The sequence below is a fragment of the Pteronotus mesoamericanus genome, unplaced genomic scaffold (genome assembly GCF_021234165.1).
Source record: "Pteronotus mesoamericanus isolate MK-2021 breed Mesoamerican mustached bat unplaced genomic scaffold, CSHL_Meso_final contig_164, whole genome shotgun sequence".
Taxonomy (NCBI): Eukaryota; Metazoa; Chordata; class Mammalia; order Chiroptera; family Mormoopidae; genus Pteronotus; species Pteronotus mesoamericanus.
Genome location: NW_026555065.1, coordinates 22,009,661 through 22,027,255, shown reverse-complemented (window position 1 = coordinate 22,027,255; position 17,595 = coordinate 22,009,661). Strand labels below are relative to the sequence as shown.

Genomic DNA, 17,595 nt, shown 5'->3' with positions numbered 1-17,595 from the left:
GAATCAAATACTATCTACCTCTGGGTAGAGAGTGTCAGAGGTGATTTGAATTGTAGGATATCCAGTTGATATCAAAGAACTGCTTGGTGGTATGGAAAAACAAACCAAAATATTCCATGTTGGAATTGTGGGCACAGAACCCACAGTTACTCTAAAAACATTTCAAGGATAAATGTTTATTTCTAATGATATTTACTGAAAGGTTCATAAAACCCTAGCTTTAATTTAGTCCCAAAGAAAAAAAATAATAAATGTACAAAAGGAAACTAAAAAGATAAAAGGAACTGGAAAAGACATAATTATAAAACCTGACAATTTTTATTTTGGTCATATTTTTGTTGTTAATTTATTTTGAAAAATATTTTATTTATTTTTAGAGAGGGGGAAAGGGAGGGAGAAAGAGAGGGAGAGAAACATCGATGTGTAAGAGATACATTGATCAATTGATCAATTGCCTCTCACATGCCCTCAACTGAGGACCTGGCCCACATTCCAGGCATGTACCCTGACTGGGAATCAAACCAGTGACCTTTTGGTTCACAGGCTGGCACTCAACCCACTAAGCCACACCAGCCAGGGCATTGTTATTAATTTACCTATGCTATAGCTTAGACTTTCCCAAATTGTCAGAGGTAGAGGGCTATAGAAAACACAAAGGAGGAGGAAGACAGATTGAGACTCAGCATATAGGAATTGAAGTGGCTGATCTTTGACCTCTCTCCTGACTCTGGAAATCGAGGTTCTCATAGGTCCTCCCAGAGCGAGATGTATGCTTCCTGAAAGGTGAAGTTCCTAGTCACGAGACAACAATTGCCTTGCTATGTGCGTACTTAGACTGCTACTGCTAAATGCTCTGCATAAACTTGGCTGTAATAGGGATAATCCTAAACAGTTTTTATGCCAGATGTCCTCTTATCATGGAGTTATTTTCTTATACTTTTCATAGTATTATATGTCTTAGAAAATATAGTGTATGCCATTGGCTTCAAATAAGAAAGTAGTGTATGCCAATGGGCCTCAGTCTGACACTAAAGACCAGTAGGAGGCAAAAGTAGAGAAAGTACATAATAAAAGACAAAAAAAGGAATATTAAAAGCACTGAGGCACTAAATAGTCATATTAGATATAGCTCTGCAGACTTTAAAGAACAAAGCATTTCTGAAAGTTCTAGCCACAGCAATCAGACAAGAAAAAGAAACAGAAGGCATCAAAACTGGAAAAGAAGAAGTAAAACTGTCATTATTCACAGATGACATTACATTGTACAAAAAAATAACCTTAAAGACTCCACCAAATGGCTACTAGATCTAATAAACAAATTTGGCAAAATATTAATAGCAGGACACAAAATTAATATTCAGAAATCAGTAGCATTTATATACACAAATAAAAAACTATCAGAAAGAGAAACTAAGAAAACAGTCCCATTTACTACTGCAACAACAACAAGTACCTAGAAATAAATTTAACCAAGGAGGTAGGTAAAAGACCTGTACTCAGAAAACTACTGGACACTGAAGAAGAAACTGTGGAAGATACAAGTGGAAGTTCATGGACTGAAAGAATTAACATCATTAAAATGTCCACACTACCCAAAGCAATCTATAGATTTAATGCAATTCCTATTAAAATATCAACAGCATATTTCACAGATCTAGAATAAATATTCCAAAAATTTATATGGAACCAAAAAAGACTCTGAATAACCTCAGCAATCTTGAGAAAGAACAAAGTAGGAGGGATCACGATATCTGATATCAAACTACATTAAAAAGCCATTGTAATTAAAACAGACTGGTACTGGTGTAAGATCAGGCATATAGATCAATGGAACAGAACAGAAAGCCCAGAAATCAACCCATGCCTATATGGTCAATATTTGACAAAGGAGGCAAGAGCTTACAATGGAGTAAAGACAGTCTCTTCAATAAATGGTACTGGTAAAACTGGACAGATACATATTTAAAAAAAATACACGACCACCAACTTATACCATATACAAGAATAAACTCAATATGGATAAAAACTTGAGTTGCAAAACCATAACAATCCTAGGAGAAAACACAGGCAATAAAATCTCAGCTATCTCTCGTAGCAATATTTTTGCTGCTACGTCTTTGAGAGCAATGAAAACAAAAGGAAAAAAAAACAACAACGAATGGGACTACATCAAACTAAAAAGCTCTGCACAGCAAAAGAAACCATCAACAAAATGAAAATAGAATGCACTGTATGAGAGAACATATTTGCCAATGATACATCTGATAAGGGGTTACTTTCCAAAATGTATAAAGAACACCAGAAAGACAAACAATCCAATTAAAAAGTGGGCAAAAGACCTGACTACATACTTTTCCTAAGAGGACATAGAGATGACCAACAGACATATGGAAAGATGCTCAACATCACTAACCATTAGAGAGATGCAAATTAAAACCACAATGAGATAACATCTCACAGCTGTCAGAATGGCTATCATTAATAAATCAACAGACAACAAGTGCTGGCAAGGATGTGGAAAAAAGGGAATCCTAGTGTACTTCTGATGGGAATGCAGATTGGTGCAGCCACTGTGGAAAATAATATGGAATTTGCTCAAAAAATTATAAATGGAACTGCCTTTTTATCCAGTGGTTCTATTCTAGGAATATATCCTAAAAATCCTGAAACACCAATTTGAAAGAATATACGTACCCTTATGTTCAGAGTAGTACTATTTACAATCGCCAAAATGTGGGAACAGCCCAAGTATCTATCAGTAGATGAGTGGATAAAAAAGCTGTGGTACATTTACACAACAGAATACTACACAGCTATAAAAAAAGAAGGAAATCTTACCTTCTGCAACAGCATGGATCGACCTGGAGATTATTATTATGCTAAGTGTAATAAACCAGTCAAAGAAAGACAAATGCCATATGATCTCATTTATAGGTGGAATCTAATGAACAAAATAAACTGAATGACAGAAGGTGAAAGGATTAGCCAAAGAATATATATGCATAACCCATGGGCCACAGTGTGGTGATGGCCAGAGGAAAGGGGAGGCAGGGGCGGGGTAAAGATGGACAAAGAAGGGGGGGATGGTGACATCTATAATTGTGTCAACAATAAAAGTAAAAAAAAAAAGCATTTCTAATGTAGAAAAATAATTTTCTAATTCAGGACCAGGGTGGCTATAAATCCTAATCTTTTACATATAGAAACAGGACAAATCAAGGACTCTTTGCTGGGGTAGGGGGTTAGGGGCACTGAATTCATTGGCTAAAATAAATAATAAAACAATAAAAAAAATTCCCTCCCATTCAGTTATTCAAATAGATTAGAGAACAATATAAATTAGCCACCTTATAAATATATATAAAAATATATATAAATACACACGCACACACACACTTATGGCCCTCCTCTTTTTTTTATCCCAATATAATTGAGAAACAAAGCACTTTCCAATCAGAACAAGAGCTTACTGTGGCAGTAATTCTCAAACTGAAAAGGTGGCAGAGCAAAATCTTAAAAAACTTTCCAGATGATTTTGACACCGCCCCTCCCCTCTAGGAAGGCATGCCCCATGCCTCTCCACTAAGAATCACTGGGAATATAATATATGCCTGACTCATTTATTTCTTTTATTTAATAATATATTCTTAAAAATACAAACTCATCTAAAGAATCCAGGTTTCTCAAATTAGGGTAACAGGTATCCCCAGGGTATGCAGCCAAATGCCAGAGAGGGTTTAAAGTCATCTGATAAATGTGGCACAGCTTCCTGAAGAATTTTACTCAGGGGGAAGACACTTAACATATTTTTTATAACACAATAAATACAAAGTTATAAAGCAAAATTCATATGAACCTTTAAAATAAATCAGGAGAATGCAATGAAATTTTGAATTTGTGGCTGAATTTTGAAGACTGTTCCCAGACCTCCTGAGAAACATGCTCATACTCTGTTGAAATAGGAGAGACTGGTGAACTAGTGTGAGAAACTCTAAAAGCGTAACATTATGAGGAAGATGTATCTTCTTTGAATGAATAAAAGGGGAGGAGGTTGGGAAAGAAGACTTTAGAGGGAAAGGGAAAAAAGAGGAGGGAAAACCTGAGGAAAGCCTGGACAGGCAACAATGCAATATTACTTTTTTTTTGCTACTGTTGTGGATTATCTCTGTCAATTTCCCTTGTACTTGTATTTATGAATATAAGGTAGTCTGTTTTCTTAATCCCAATTCTAATGGGATACACAATAAAATTATTTTTCTAAAGCAAATTATTTAAGACACAAAAAAATATAAAAATCAGGTACTATATGTCAGGATGATGAGATTTTAATAATTTGGATTTCCTACTTTTCTGTAATTTCCAAATTTTTATAATGACTATGTATTACTTTTAATAATGAGAAGAAATTTAACCATCAAAAATACAATTAAATAAATTAACTGTATATGTAAGCATGTGTACCCCACAGAAACGCCTGGTGCTAGCTCCCACCACCTGAAATATCCTTATTCTTTAGAGTAATCAGTCATCTGACACAGACATAGTCTTAGGGAAGTACCAACTCTCCCTTCTCTAATCCTTAGCACAAAAGCAATCAATAGCTTTATGATATTTACTTTCCCATGAAATTCCAGTTTGTCTTTTCAAAGAGAAGGCAGACTAAGTCCAGTCTTTGCAAAGACAAGAATTATTTGTAATGTGATACTGAGGACTCATTAAGAATCCTGATACCTGAATTCTCAGTTAATAAATGGTAAATTAGTGGATCAATAAAGCACTTACCAGCAGAGTGCAATGGGAATGCTGGCTTGGCTGATTCATTGATAGATTATTTACTGCAAAAAAAACTGACTCACTTCAGTGATAAATAGGTGCATTATAGGAAAAGAAATGAACATGTTCTAAATTTCTCTCCTCTGCCAATGCTTTTTAGCAGCAGTGGTAGAGGAGAGAAAAATTGTTTTGCACCTACCATTTGGAGAACAGAACCAGAAAATGAGATCAAATAACGAGAATGAGTTAAGAAGCCCAGAGTTTTAGCTGTTTTCACCACACGTATCTATACAAAGACATGGAGGAGAACTCAGGAGTGCCCCTGGCCAGCCACTCCAGGGGACCTGAGGCAATGTGAGGCAGCATGGTTGTTCAGTCGACAGCGCTGCCTGATACCAATGTCCTCTTTAATCTGCTGCCAGCTTGCAAGGTAAACTGGCATTGTACTAAGCTTCTCAATGCCTCCTAATTAGGTTAATTGAGAAGGTAAGCAACATGTCCTCTTTGCCTTAACAGAATAAAGCACCATAATGAAAATAGAAGTTCTATTAACTTCTAATGTTGAGTAGAACACAAGAATGAAGAAAAGTGAGATAATTATAAGCAAATACAGTTTACTGAGGTACATGTCATACCATTTAGGTTTACATAATGCCTCACAATTTACAAAACATTCCCACAATTATAAAAATCTCAACAACATTGTAGGGTATGTTTTTTGTTTTGTTTTGTTTTGTAACCATTTCACAGACAAGAAACGTCCTACAAATGGTGTAAGGCAAAACAACAAATGAAACAGGTCTTATAAGTGCAGTGCTATTTCCTCTATAGAAGATAAAGCTAGTTAGCAGGCAAGGCAATAACAGCATACAGTTGAAATTATCCTGGAGAGTCTGTTATAATGGCCATAAAGTACAGAACAGTAGTTGCACTAGGTGCAACCTAGCTAGTTTTTCCTCCAGCATTGGCAAAGACTTTTCTTTCTTGAAATCAATGTGAATGAAATTAGCTGGTCGCATTTGAGGATTATATTATACCCCCCAAATTACTTTCCTTTTAAGTATTAGAATCACGCTCAGTGCAGCCTGATTCTAGATGACTGGGCTGCTGTCAATGAGGGAAAGACCAAGGGAATAGCAGAATCACCATCATCCTCATCCTAGGGCATGGCTAACTGAGCCAAAGGGTAGGCAAAAACGCAGACCCATTAAAAATTGTCTATCTCCTGCATATACAGCTGAATTCAAGTGAGTCAAGTAAACAAGGAGGTTCTGTGACTCTACTTGTTCTATAGTTATATCAAATGCCCATTTGTTGATTCACACATACATTGAATACCTACTGTCCTGGGTGCTAGGAATGTAAAGGTGAACAAACTGTCTTCAGAGAGTTTGCATTCAATAGAAGCAACAATCAGATTAAGCACACTGAATTCAATTTGACAAAGTTTTATTAAATGCCTATAGTACTGTGATAATTTCTTGAGAAAACTGAAATAAATGTGTAAAGCCCTGGCTCAGGGCTTTCCATTTCACAACACAAGCAGACTTATGAAACACAGGCATTCCAGGCAGGGCATGCTGGGAGAAACGTTGGTAGTCCCATTTGACTGTATCGAGGATACAATACAGCTGAATCACATTAGCACAATGGGAAACAAAAGGAGAAAATTAAAGAGGGGGTAGAGCAAGAATTCATCCACTTCTCTCCATCTCTACTGCTTATATCCAAGTCAAGATCATCATTGTTCCTGCCCAAAGGGGAGACTCTATCTCCCAGCCCCCCTTGCAATTAGAATTGGGCAAGTGTGAGTGGGTTCTGGCCACAGGGGTATATGTCAGAAAACCCCTAAGCAATCATCCACACCCACTCTTCCCCTTTCTGATGACTGTAAAGGCTCTGTTTTATAGAGAGCAGTATCAAAATATGGATGGAGCCTGGATGTTCAAGTTACCACTTGAGAGCTGCCCAGGAGAGAGTCTCTGACTTTTTTGTGACCCAAAAATAAATCTCTGTAATGTTAACATTGATTTTCTTTTATAGTTCTTTCTTTCCAAGGCATATCTCAGCCTTTCTCAATATCTCCCTAAACAGTCTCTACTTCTCCTCTGCCTCATTTGAATGCACACAACTGCAAAAATAATCCTCTTAAAACACAAATTGGATCACAGTGCTTCTGTTTTGTCAGATTTCCAAGGCTTCCTGCTACACAGAATAAAATCCAAATTCCTTAACCAGGACTACAAGAACATGGATTAGCTAGTCACAGCATTTGTTTCCAATTTTTATCTCAAATCACTCTCTACCCTCTCTTGGCCACTTGTCTTCCTTTCATTTCTTTCTTGAGTCAGAGCCTGTAATACACATTCTTTCTGCTTATAACATTCTTCCTCTTATTTTTGCTTTTCATGGGGCCAATAGAGTCTCACTTTTTAGGGCTTGCCTTAATGACAGCTTTAGAAAAAGACCTTCCCTGACCTTCTATTTTATGGGAGGTTCCTCCTTTTCAGTCTCTAGCTCAGACTTGTATTTGCTTCACAAAAAGCCCATATATAAAACAGCTTTAAGTCCCTCAAAGCAAGACGGGTTGACTTTAGATGTCTTCTCTATCATATCCTCTGATTTTAGCAATTTTGTGGCAGTGTATAAACTGACTGATATACACATTTTAGTTTCAGGATCACCAATGGTGTGTATATTTAGGGGTTTTGTTAGTCTTCTCAACTTGCTAAACAATGCTTAACATAATCTGAACACTCCAATAAAGATATTTATGTGTTCTTATGTAAGAATCATTTGATCCTATTAACAACAATTTCAGATAATTCTTCAGATAATTTTTTAGTTCTTTCATTGTACTTTTAACCAGTCATATTAGTATTTACTTTACAGTGCCTGTTGTATTTGTGGGCACCTCTCAAGGAAAGCAGATGGCAACCTGGAAAGAGCTTGGGCCTTTTTGAATGAGTCAGAAATGGGTTCAGATAATCACTTCTAGCACCACTAGTTTTCCCAGGCTACTAGGTCTCCATAACACAGGGATTATAGTACTGCCCAGGTATTGTTACTGTGATATTGCTATGTGTGACAATAATGTGTGAAGGAACCAGGAGCTCTTCTTTATCCAATGATGCTGCTATATTAGTTTTCCATTAACAGTGACAACTACAGGTGGAGTCCTGTAGTGGACGTTAAGGTTGATAATGATTTTCCTAGGCAGCCCTCAGAGATGTTTTCCTTTATCTTAAAACACCTTTAAAGGATTTATTTAAATTATATGGTAGCCACACTTTTAAAATCACTGCCTACATTTCTGAAATTGTTGGCCTATCACTTTTTTCATTTTTAATTTGAAATACTGTAAACCCTTCAACAACTCAGGGTTAGGGGTCATGACCACCTGCACAGTCGAAAATACATGTATTACTTAAGTCGGCCCTCTACGTATGCTGACTCCTAACCACTTATGAGTGGACCTGAGAGTTCACACCCATGTTGTTCAAGGATCAACTATAATTAAAGAGTCATAGGGAAGTGTAAAGTACTTTATAGAAAAGTCCCCTTCACCCAGTTTGCACCAATGGTAACTCTTAAATAACTAGAGTACAATGTCAAAACCGGGAAAATGACATTGGTACAATCCATAGAGCTTATTAAATTTTACCAGTTTTATATGTACTCCTGTGTGTATGTGTAGAGATCTATGCAATTCTATTACATAAAGAGATTCATGGCCCAGCACCTTTTTGTCTCTTATAATTGCTATGCTCTTTCAGAATCTAATACAAACAGTATGTATAATAAAATATCTTCTTTAATCTTGAATATAATTCTAATATTGTCACCTTTAATTTAATAGACATAAAATAGTATTTATAGTACAAAGCATGTAATAGTACAGGGTGGGGCAACAGGAGGTTTACAGTTGTATGTGAAACAAGAGTTTATTCCTGTATTATCCATTAATTATTATATTATTTTCCATACAAACAACTATAAACCTAGTTTTGACCCACCCTGTATTTATTGATAAACTTGTTGGATGTAATTTCCCAAAACACCATAGCATTTTCCAAAAGCAAGTGGCAGCCTTTTTTCTAATTGAGACATGCATAAAAGATTCCTGGTAGAGAACAAAACAGCTCTTTTCTCTAGGTCTACATCTGCTGTCAGAGTGAGCAGCAGCAGGCTACTGGATGAGGTATTGGCTGTGCACAACTTAAGATAATTTTCTCTAGCAAGAAACTATGATTTGTAAAAGATTTAATAAAATAGACATTCAAAGTGAAATGACTTCATAAAACAGCATCATTAAACATTATGATTATAAAATATATTCGCTTTGGTCTTAGCTTAGAATATGCAAAGTTGGAGACATATTATTTGCCCGTTGATGTAGCTGGGGAAGCACTCACACTAAATACTGGTATGTTTTTTGCTTGTTGCTGGAGGATGTCTACTGTTGTTTTTAACTATAGTGGTTGTCCAATGAGGAATTTAAAATTCTGAAAAAACAATAATTAAACTCAAATTCAGAAATGAATTCCATTCTACTCCATTCAAAGTAGAGTAATTTTACGCCAAATGAAGACCACAGCAGGCCTCTGTAAGGAAAGCAAGAGACAGAAGCTGCAAATTTCAGCCCTTTTTGGAACCTTATATCAAACTGACAATAGGCATCAGAACATAGTCACACCAACATCTTTTTTCCAATTATCCTTCTCCCGTCCACCTGGCCCTGTTTCCCTCTCTGCTTATGAAAGACTAAAGAGCAAGAAAGAATCAGATTATTTATAGAATCTGTGAAATAAAGAAAATGTTATGCTTGTTCTTTCTCCTCCAATAACAGGAAAATCACTATACAGTCATACCTCAATACTCGTCAGCTTCAGAAATCACCAAACTCTGTACTTACTACATTTTGACAAGAAAAAAAAATGTTTCAGCACTTGCCAGAACTTGTATGAATCATGACACCAACCCGCAAGAGAAAATGCTTCATCACTCGTCTCTTGCTTGGTACTCGTCAGTTCTGGCACTCATTACGAGTTCCAGAACAAATTAATAATGAGTACCAAGGTACCCCTGTACTTCGTTTTGTTAGTATGTGATAAACACAGACAAGCCTCTGATAATAGAATATACAAATGAAAAACTTGAGAACAATAATGTGTTAATTTAAACTAAATTAACTATAGGTTGCAGTTTCAAGCCTAGCTAGTGAATATGATAGGATTCTTAAGATTGTAGACATAACTAGGTGGAGAAAGTGATCAAAAAAATTTCGCTATGCTAAACTTTTACATTACTAGACAAACTTTTTCATTAAAAAACCCATCAGCACCCAAGATGGAAAAGTTGGAACATTTTCCAGTTCTTCCAGAATCTAGTCTTACAGGTATAATTTCATTATTTTATTTCAAGTAATGTGAATTCACTGCATTTCAGAAAATACATATAAAATGTAAATAAAAGAACATATTCCGAAGTGACTCATATAACATGTAGTTTCTCCATTTGTGAGACTATATAGTTCATAACACAAAGAGCCACATAAGAAACAAGACAAGCTCACCCACTGAGATCTTTAAGGACCCAAGGTTGTATGTTGCCTCTCTGCTTTATATCTTGTTATATCTTATACAAGAGCTGCAATTTCACACAGAAATAGTTACTACATGCAAATAAGGTCACTGTGCTATGGGTAGTCTTAGCATTCTAACTAGTCAACACTAACACTTTATAATATAAAACTTCCATTAACAGGTAGTAAAGTCTATGTGTTATCCTTTGTAGATAAAAATGATACACTGATATATTATTATTAATCTATATGTGGCTTCATTTATGTTTTCAGTGGTAGTGACTATTTTGCATTAAGCTCTGACCAAGTTTTCCCTGAGACCAATACAATATAATCTGCTGAAATATAGCTGGCTGGGTTAGGGATGCAATTTGTGGTAAACCCAAACAACCCTTATAAGCCCTCATTAACTGGTGCTCTAAGGAAATGATTTATTGATGGTAGACAAAATGGAGACAACAATCTTCACTGGCTGTTGTCCCACAGCATATTAATATATGATATGCAGCCCTCAAGCCCTTGGTAGATACACTACCTAGTTGAACATTTCCTTTTGGTCAACATTAGCTATAGGATTTACATAATTTGAAGTATCAGCAGTTCTATACCAGCAGGAACAATAAAACGAATCACAGCAACAACAGTAAAATCTGATACATGATGAACAAACCTAAAACTCTAATGAAGTATGTTTATCCAGAATGAAGGAAACAAATGTACAGACATTGTCATCATCAGTTAATTTTATCACATTCTCAGAATGTATTAAAATAATATTATTCTAGGGACCTCTCACAGTCTTTTACAGCACCCTCAAAAGCTACAATAAGCAATGACAGAGAGAATAATTAGCCCACAGAACTCACAAAGGTGATTACCTGGTAGTCTGGTTTTGTAAAATAATCCAAAGACGAGATGTGGTCCAGGAAGATGCTAAATTCTGGAGGGAGATGTTTCAACATAAGCCTGTGGTCATATCTCTCCTTAATAGAGCCTACTTGCTCCTGGGCAGAAAAGAGAAATGGAACCAAAATCAATTTCTCTTGGCAGCTACACATTAAGAGCCTCTCAGCAACAGCCTCAAGGGTATGTCCTGGGGAATGAGACTGTGGATACTTAGGTATAAGGCGAATACCTGGTTCATACTAAAAGCTTAATGCACACTGCTTTAAAGGGTGGTGGTGGGTGAGGGGGGAGAAGAGGGACTGTAATGCAGAGTCAAAGAGTAACACAGAGTTCTGCATCAGTGAATTGATAAATGCCCCCAAAGAGAAAGTTGATATTAAAACTAGTCTAGGTTTCATTATCAACACAGGTGTTTACAGTTTTCAAATCAAACAATATAATGTGACAAATAAAATTAAGCCTTTATTGATTTATAAAAAAGAAGAGAACTAATGAAAACAAAAACTAAGAGGACTAGAAATCAAATTAGAAGTAATAATTCTATTAAAATTAGTGTTTATTCTCTGTGTATTTAGAAAAAGTAATAAAACTAATTAGATCTCCAATAGTTTATCGAGAGAAAAATACACATATTGGGTGTGACATAGTTAAAATGCTTGTAAATTTTAATTCTTAAATATATTTTCAACAAAAATGCCTAACAAGGAGAAATTTTCATTCCTTCTCCTACCCTAAATTGACCTTCCCATTTTCAAAATTACCTTGTCCTTTATTTTTCTCCACGGCAGTTGACCAACCACAAACTCCACCAACATGTAGAATAAGGACCAAAGGTCATCATGTCTTCCCATTTCCTTCATAAGCAAAAGAAAATTCAGTCCCATTATAGTACCACTCCTTGTGCATTTATTACATTGTCTAAGGCCTAACCATCATGTTTCATCCTATAATAAAGCCTACAAATTTAAATGTATTTCCCACAAATTATCTGATAAATATATAGCTACATAGCTATAGAGCAATGTACATGGCAGAATAGGTATAATGAAGAACTTTCTGATACAAAGAGTACCCCCAAACCCAGAAATGCTGGAAATATAATTAACAGCCTATTATTTAATAAATGAATTTGATAAGAAGTAAGAGAAGGCAGCTGCTAAGGGCTGAAGGAAGAGGGAAGGGAAATTAGTGTTTGGTGCATACAGTTTTAGTGTTGCAAAGTGAGAAAGTTCTAGAAATCTGTTGCACAAAAATATGAATATAATTAACACTACATATAGCACATTTAAAATGGTTAAGGTCATTAGTTTAATATTATGCATTTTAACCACAATTTCTAAAAAAAAGAAGGAAAGGAAACAGTAAGAGCCAAAATTAAATGAAAGCTGGAAACAAAAGAAGACAGCTGATGCTGAAGCTTTAGCTTTGGCTGTTTTGGTGCTATCTGTCATAGGTTTTATCAACCAGAGTTTTCTCAGTCAGGAAGGGGATAGGTATAAAAGTACTGAGCCAGAAGTTGTAACTGAGCAACTCCCTCTATCACTGCCATATAGCTAGGACCCTCAAAGGGCTATCTGTAGTGTGACATTTGGTATGTACATTATACTGCAATATTTTTCTGTAGATTTTAACTACTATCAAGGGATAAAGTGAGTGGTTAAAAAAGAATTTGACCTGAGAATTTGTTACTGCAGGCCTGCCCCTCGCTCAGATTCAGTGTCTAAATTTATACAACTTTTGTGGTCTGGGCAACTAAGCCCAGGAATGAAGTATTTTCTGTGTGATTCTGATGATACATGCTAATGAAAATCCTCTTGAGATAAAAGTACCCTTAAATTCAGGACTTCTATGAGGCCCAGCAAATATAAGCTCATAATGTGAAATTATAAAATATATTACGAAGCAGGTTATTATAAGTTAATGACAAGGCAAACAATAATAATAGAATTAGGTATTCAAAAATTTCAGAGACACAATTATAGAATACAAAATATGAAATAAGAATGTTTAAACAAAAAAAATGATGAAAAAGGAAACATATTTTATCCAAAAAAAATAAAAAGACCAATTAAGTTTGGAAAGAGATGAAAAAAAACCTAGAAATAAAAAAATACAATTATAAAAGTTAAAAACTCAATGGACAGGTTAAAAAGCTGATTGAAGAGCAGAGCAGAAAAAAGAATTAATGAAATGGAAGACAGATCTAAAGAAATTACCTAGAATGCAACACAGAGACATAAAGAATTAGAAAATCTGAGAGTGAACTTAAGAGGCATGGAGGACAGAGCAGGAAGATTGAACACATATCAATTTGGAGATATGAAAGAAAGAGAGAAAGGGAAAAGCAATACTTAAAAAAGTAATGTCTGAGAATTTTCCAGAATCAATGAAAGATATGAATGTTTAGACCTAAGAAGCACAACTCCCAAACAGAATATAAACACTTGCATACCTAGGCACATTTGAATGTACCTGCAGGACACCAAAGACAAAAGGAAAGTATGAAAAGTAGGAAAAGTAAAAAAATTATATACAAGACAACAACAATTAAATGGACAATGATCTTCTCAACAGCAACCACAGAACCAGAAGAAAATAATTTCTTCAAAGTATTGAGATAAAACAAGGATTAACAAAGGATTAAAATGTAGGACAACAATAAGATGAAATGAACAGAGTTCAAACGCTCTAAAAGAGTCCTTGTTTGTTTGGGATTAATTATTCATGTTAAAAGTTTAAGGTACCACAAAAAAAAAAAAAACCCAGAAATGGAGTGTATTATACTTAGAAATCAGGATTGCAGAGTATGGAAGAAAGAAGTATATCAAAATTATCTGGAAAATCTTTTTAAATTAGACAAGTGCTTATGAAGGTTTCAGTAGCTGCGCTCCCATATCACCACATAAACTGACAACCATTGTTGTGAAGTGGTATCAAGCTTCCACTTCTCAGGTTTTTGGGAGCCAAAAAAGAAGGGACCACTGCTCTACACTATCAAATTCCTCTTGGTTCCAAAATCAGATGAGTAATAAATAGGGAGGTTAACAGTAACTTTCAGAGCGCTGTCTGCTGGACAGGCTTTTAGAAGAAATCTCTACTCTTCAAATTATGTGTATAATCTCTTTCTAGTGGCAACTTTGGAAATGCTTAGAGCAATTATGATTTCTGAATATGTTTATGTTATCTCAAAAAGAATGTCCTATTTCAAAGACCCAAAGTTGGCATAATCTTTTAATAGAATTAGTTATAAAGCCTAATACTTATAAAATTTTTTAAGACTATCTGGAAAGTAAGAGTACTTTCTTTTCAAGGCTAGATGCCATAAAATAAAGCTATACTGAATCAAACTGAATGAGTTAAAATGCTTGCCAGAGTGCTACCCACTGATAAATATGCTTTTTCTATTTTCAATTTACAATCACATCATAAGAAACCAAATTAACTGGAGCATAGCATATGAGACCTCAGCATACTCTTCCATTTAAATTTAGCATTGGTCAAATTTTCATTAAAGCAATTTTGGCTTCACAAAACAAAAATAAGGTAAGAAAAGATAAAAAAAAATATAACTTTATTTTACCAAGGGAATCACTTGTTAACTTTCTCAACTCCATCCAAACAAGTTCAAGTACTGAGAATCTATAAAATACTCATCTTTTCCATGCATAATTAAGGTTTAGGTTGAGGAAAAAAATCAGTAGGAATAAAAAGACTGAAGTAAAAAAAAAAAAGGGGGGGGATTTTCAAAACTTTAAAGTTGTCTGCACTTGAGATCTTCATAAAAACAAAAGATTTGATGGAGAAGAGCTATCACAAATTAGATGAATATTATGGATAAATTGATGACTCCTACATTTCATTAGGTATTGACAGTATGATATGCCCAAAAAACTTCTAGAAATGGAGTACACATTTTATTTCTTCAAAATTCTATATTAAATTCATTAATACTTAACACCTATTAAGGACACAAGAATCATATATATATATATATATATATATATATGTGATATATATATAGATACACACACACACACACACACACACACACATATATATATTTCACTATTCTTTTTTCTGGCACATCCAATTTGTATTTTCTATGCAGTTGCACACATCTGTTATCCCCTATACACCTTACCATGTTGTATTACTAACACCTTTCCCTCTGCTCCAGGGCACTTCTCACACCTTTGTACTCTAATGAAAAAAAGTCAATCTAATTCAAGCCATCAGCATGCTTATACAGGTATGACTCTAGTTCAGATACCTACTCTGTTCCGATGAGCATTGATTGACGCATAACGAACTGTCCCTCTAAAACCTGCCACAGCTCGAGGCTATAACAAAAACAGGCAAAAATATTAATAAATGAGCTTCAAATAGCAAAACATTCAGTACACTTGAGCCCACAAAGTAGATGTGAAAAACATGCATTATTGTCACAATAAAACACTATTTAAATTCTAACTTTTTATTGTAACTCCTACTTTTTATAGTAGAAAATTAGAGATCACGGATATGTGGAACAGACTGACATCTAGGAGGGGAGAGGGGTTGGGGGGGACTGGAAGAGATTAGCCAAAGAACATACATGCACATGGACAGAGACACAATGTGGTGAAGCGGGGGGGTGGTGACAAGGAAGGGACAATGGGGGACATCTGTAATAGTATTAACAAAAAATAAAAAACAAATTTAATTTTTTTAAAAATTAAAATTAAAAGAAAAGCAGAGATCATGTTAAAATAGTAAAGTTCAGTTATCAATGTTAATTCAGTGTTATCAATGTTATATCAATGTCCCAGTGCTCTACCTACATTTTAAAATAAAATGGCATATATAACAAACTCTGTATATTAGAAACAATTACATGCTTTTGTATACCCAGAATCATGCCAAACATCATAGTATACACTAATATTCAGGGCTCTGGTTACAATAAGTATATTAAGACCATGAGGAATCTCTAAGTAATCTAAGATGTCAACCTCTTCCAGTCTTGGTTATTTCATTCAAAGTCAACACAAAGATGGTGACAACAAGTATCCCTCCCTATATACGCAACTCATATATTGATAAATTCAAGTTAATGAATATTTATTATATGCCAGGTACTGGGAATGAATCCAAACATGAATAATACATGATCCCAGTTTTCAGATGAATTTAGAATAAATTCCAAACTTTTTTTTTTATTTTGGCATACAAGACATTCTATGACCTGGCACTGCCCTCATTCCAAAATTGACTTGTGATTTATCCTAATGAAGAGAATAGCATTCCAACTGAAGAGACTAGTAAGTGTAATTGCTATGTCTCCAGTTGTATGTCTCCAATGGCTAGCTCTTCCGCTCAAATGTCAGTTCCTCAGAGAAATATTCCTTACTTATGCTAATTGAAAATATTACCAACCCATGCAATGCTACTTTATTCTTTTACTCTGCTTTATTTTTTCTCATAACACCTTTTACTACCTAAAATTAATTCTATTTATATTTTCACTTATTTATTGCCTGTCTTCTTCCATTGGAATATAAACTATGTAATGACAGGGTCTTTGTCTTGCTCATTTTACAGAAATAGAAGCGGGTTCTGAGAGGTAAGTAAACTTGTCTGAGGACAGAGAATTAGTAGGTGATAAAACCAGGCATCAACCAAGATCTTTTGACTTGAAATCATACACTGTTTCTACTCTACTGCTTCACATGGACTAAGTCAGTAACCTAAAGATTCATAGATGGCACAATAGCTCAATATGAAAACTGACAAATTTGAAAATGATCACAGCCAATAATTTTCATTAGAATTTTTGTTTTCAGTAATTTTAAATTATCCTCAATTAACATGCACTACCTTTGTCTTCAGAAAAAGTGTATAGCAAATGATATTTTTAAAATCTTCAGTTACCAGAATTATTTTGATCATATTCTATGAGATATTCTATGTACTATGCCTGTTTGCTTGGTTTTATAATCTATGTTTAATTTATTCACATTAGTTGTCTATTCTTTCACAAAATTCTCTTTTCCCCTTTAAATTTCCCCTTCATTACTCCCTTTAATTTTTGTTTTAAGATTTAACTATATCAAATGTCTTTTTGTATTTAATGGCAAGTCTCAGTAATCAAAAGTTTATGCAATCTACTTAAATCTCCTTTCTTTTCTTAGTTGCCATTCATCGAAAATCATAGTTAGATCTCAATATTTTCCTAAAACTTCATGACTAACAGGAATATCTAACATTCTTACTTTGACTGACGAACTCTGAAGTTGGAGATTTCTTTCAAGAACGAAAATGTGTAAGGGGATATATGCCAGTTTTCACTAAAT

At 34.7% G+C, this 17,595-nt stretch overlaps 1 protein-coding gene across 3 annotated transcripts in view; it reads right to left on the bottom strand.

Moving 5' to 3' along the window:
- TTBK2 (tau tubulin kinase 2) overlaps window positions 1-17,595 on the bottom strand; it is a 145,450-nt gene that overhangs the window by 36,768 nt on the left and 91,087 nt on the right. For all 3 annotated transcript variants that reach the window (XM_054565523.1, XM_054565524.1, XM_054565525.1), the window contains 3 exons: window positions 15,538-15,603; window positions 12,025-12,117; window positions 11,236-11,361 (listed from right to left, as the gene is read on the bottom strand). In XM_054565523.1, the coding sequence (XP_054421498.1) occupies window positions 11,236-11,361; window positions 12,025-12,117; window positions 15,538-15,603 (285 nt within the window). The remainder of the gene's footprint in view (window positions 1-11,235; window positions 11,362-12,024; window positions 12,118-15,537; window positions 15,604-17,595) is intronic.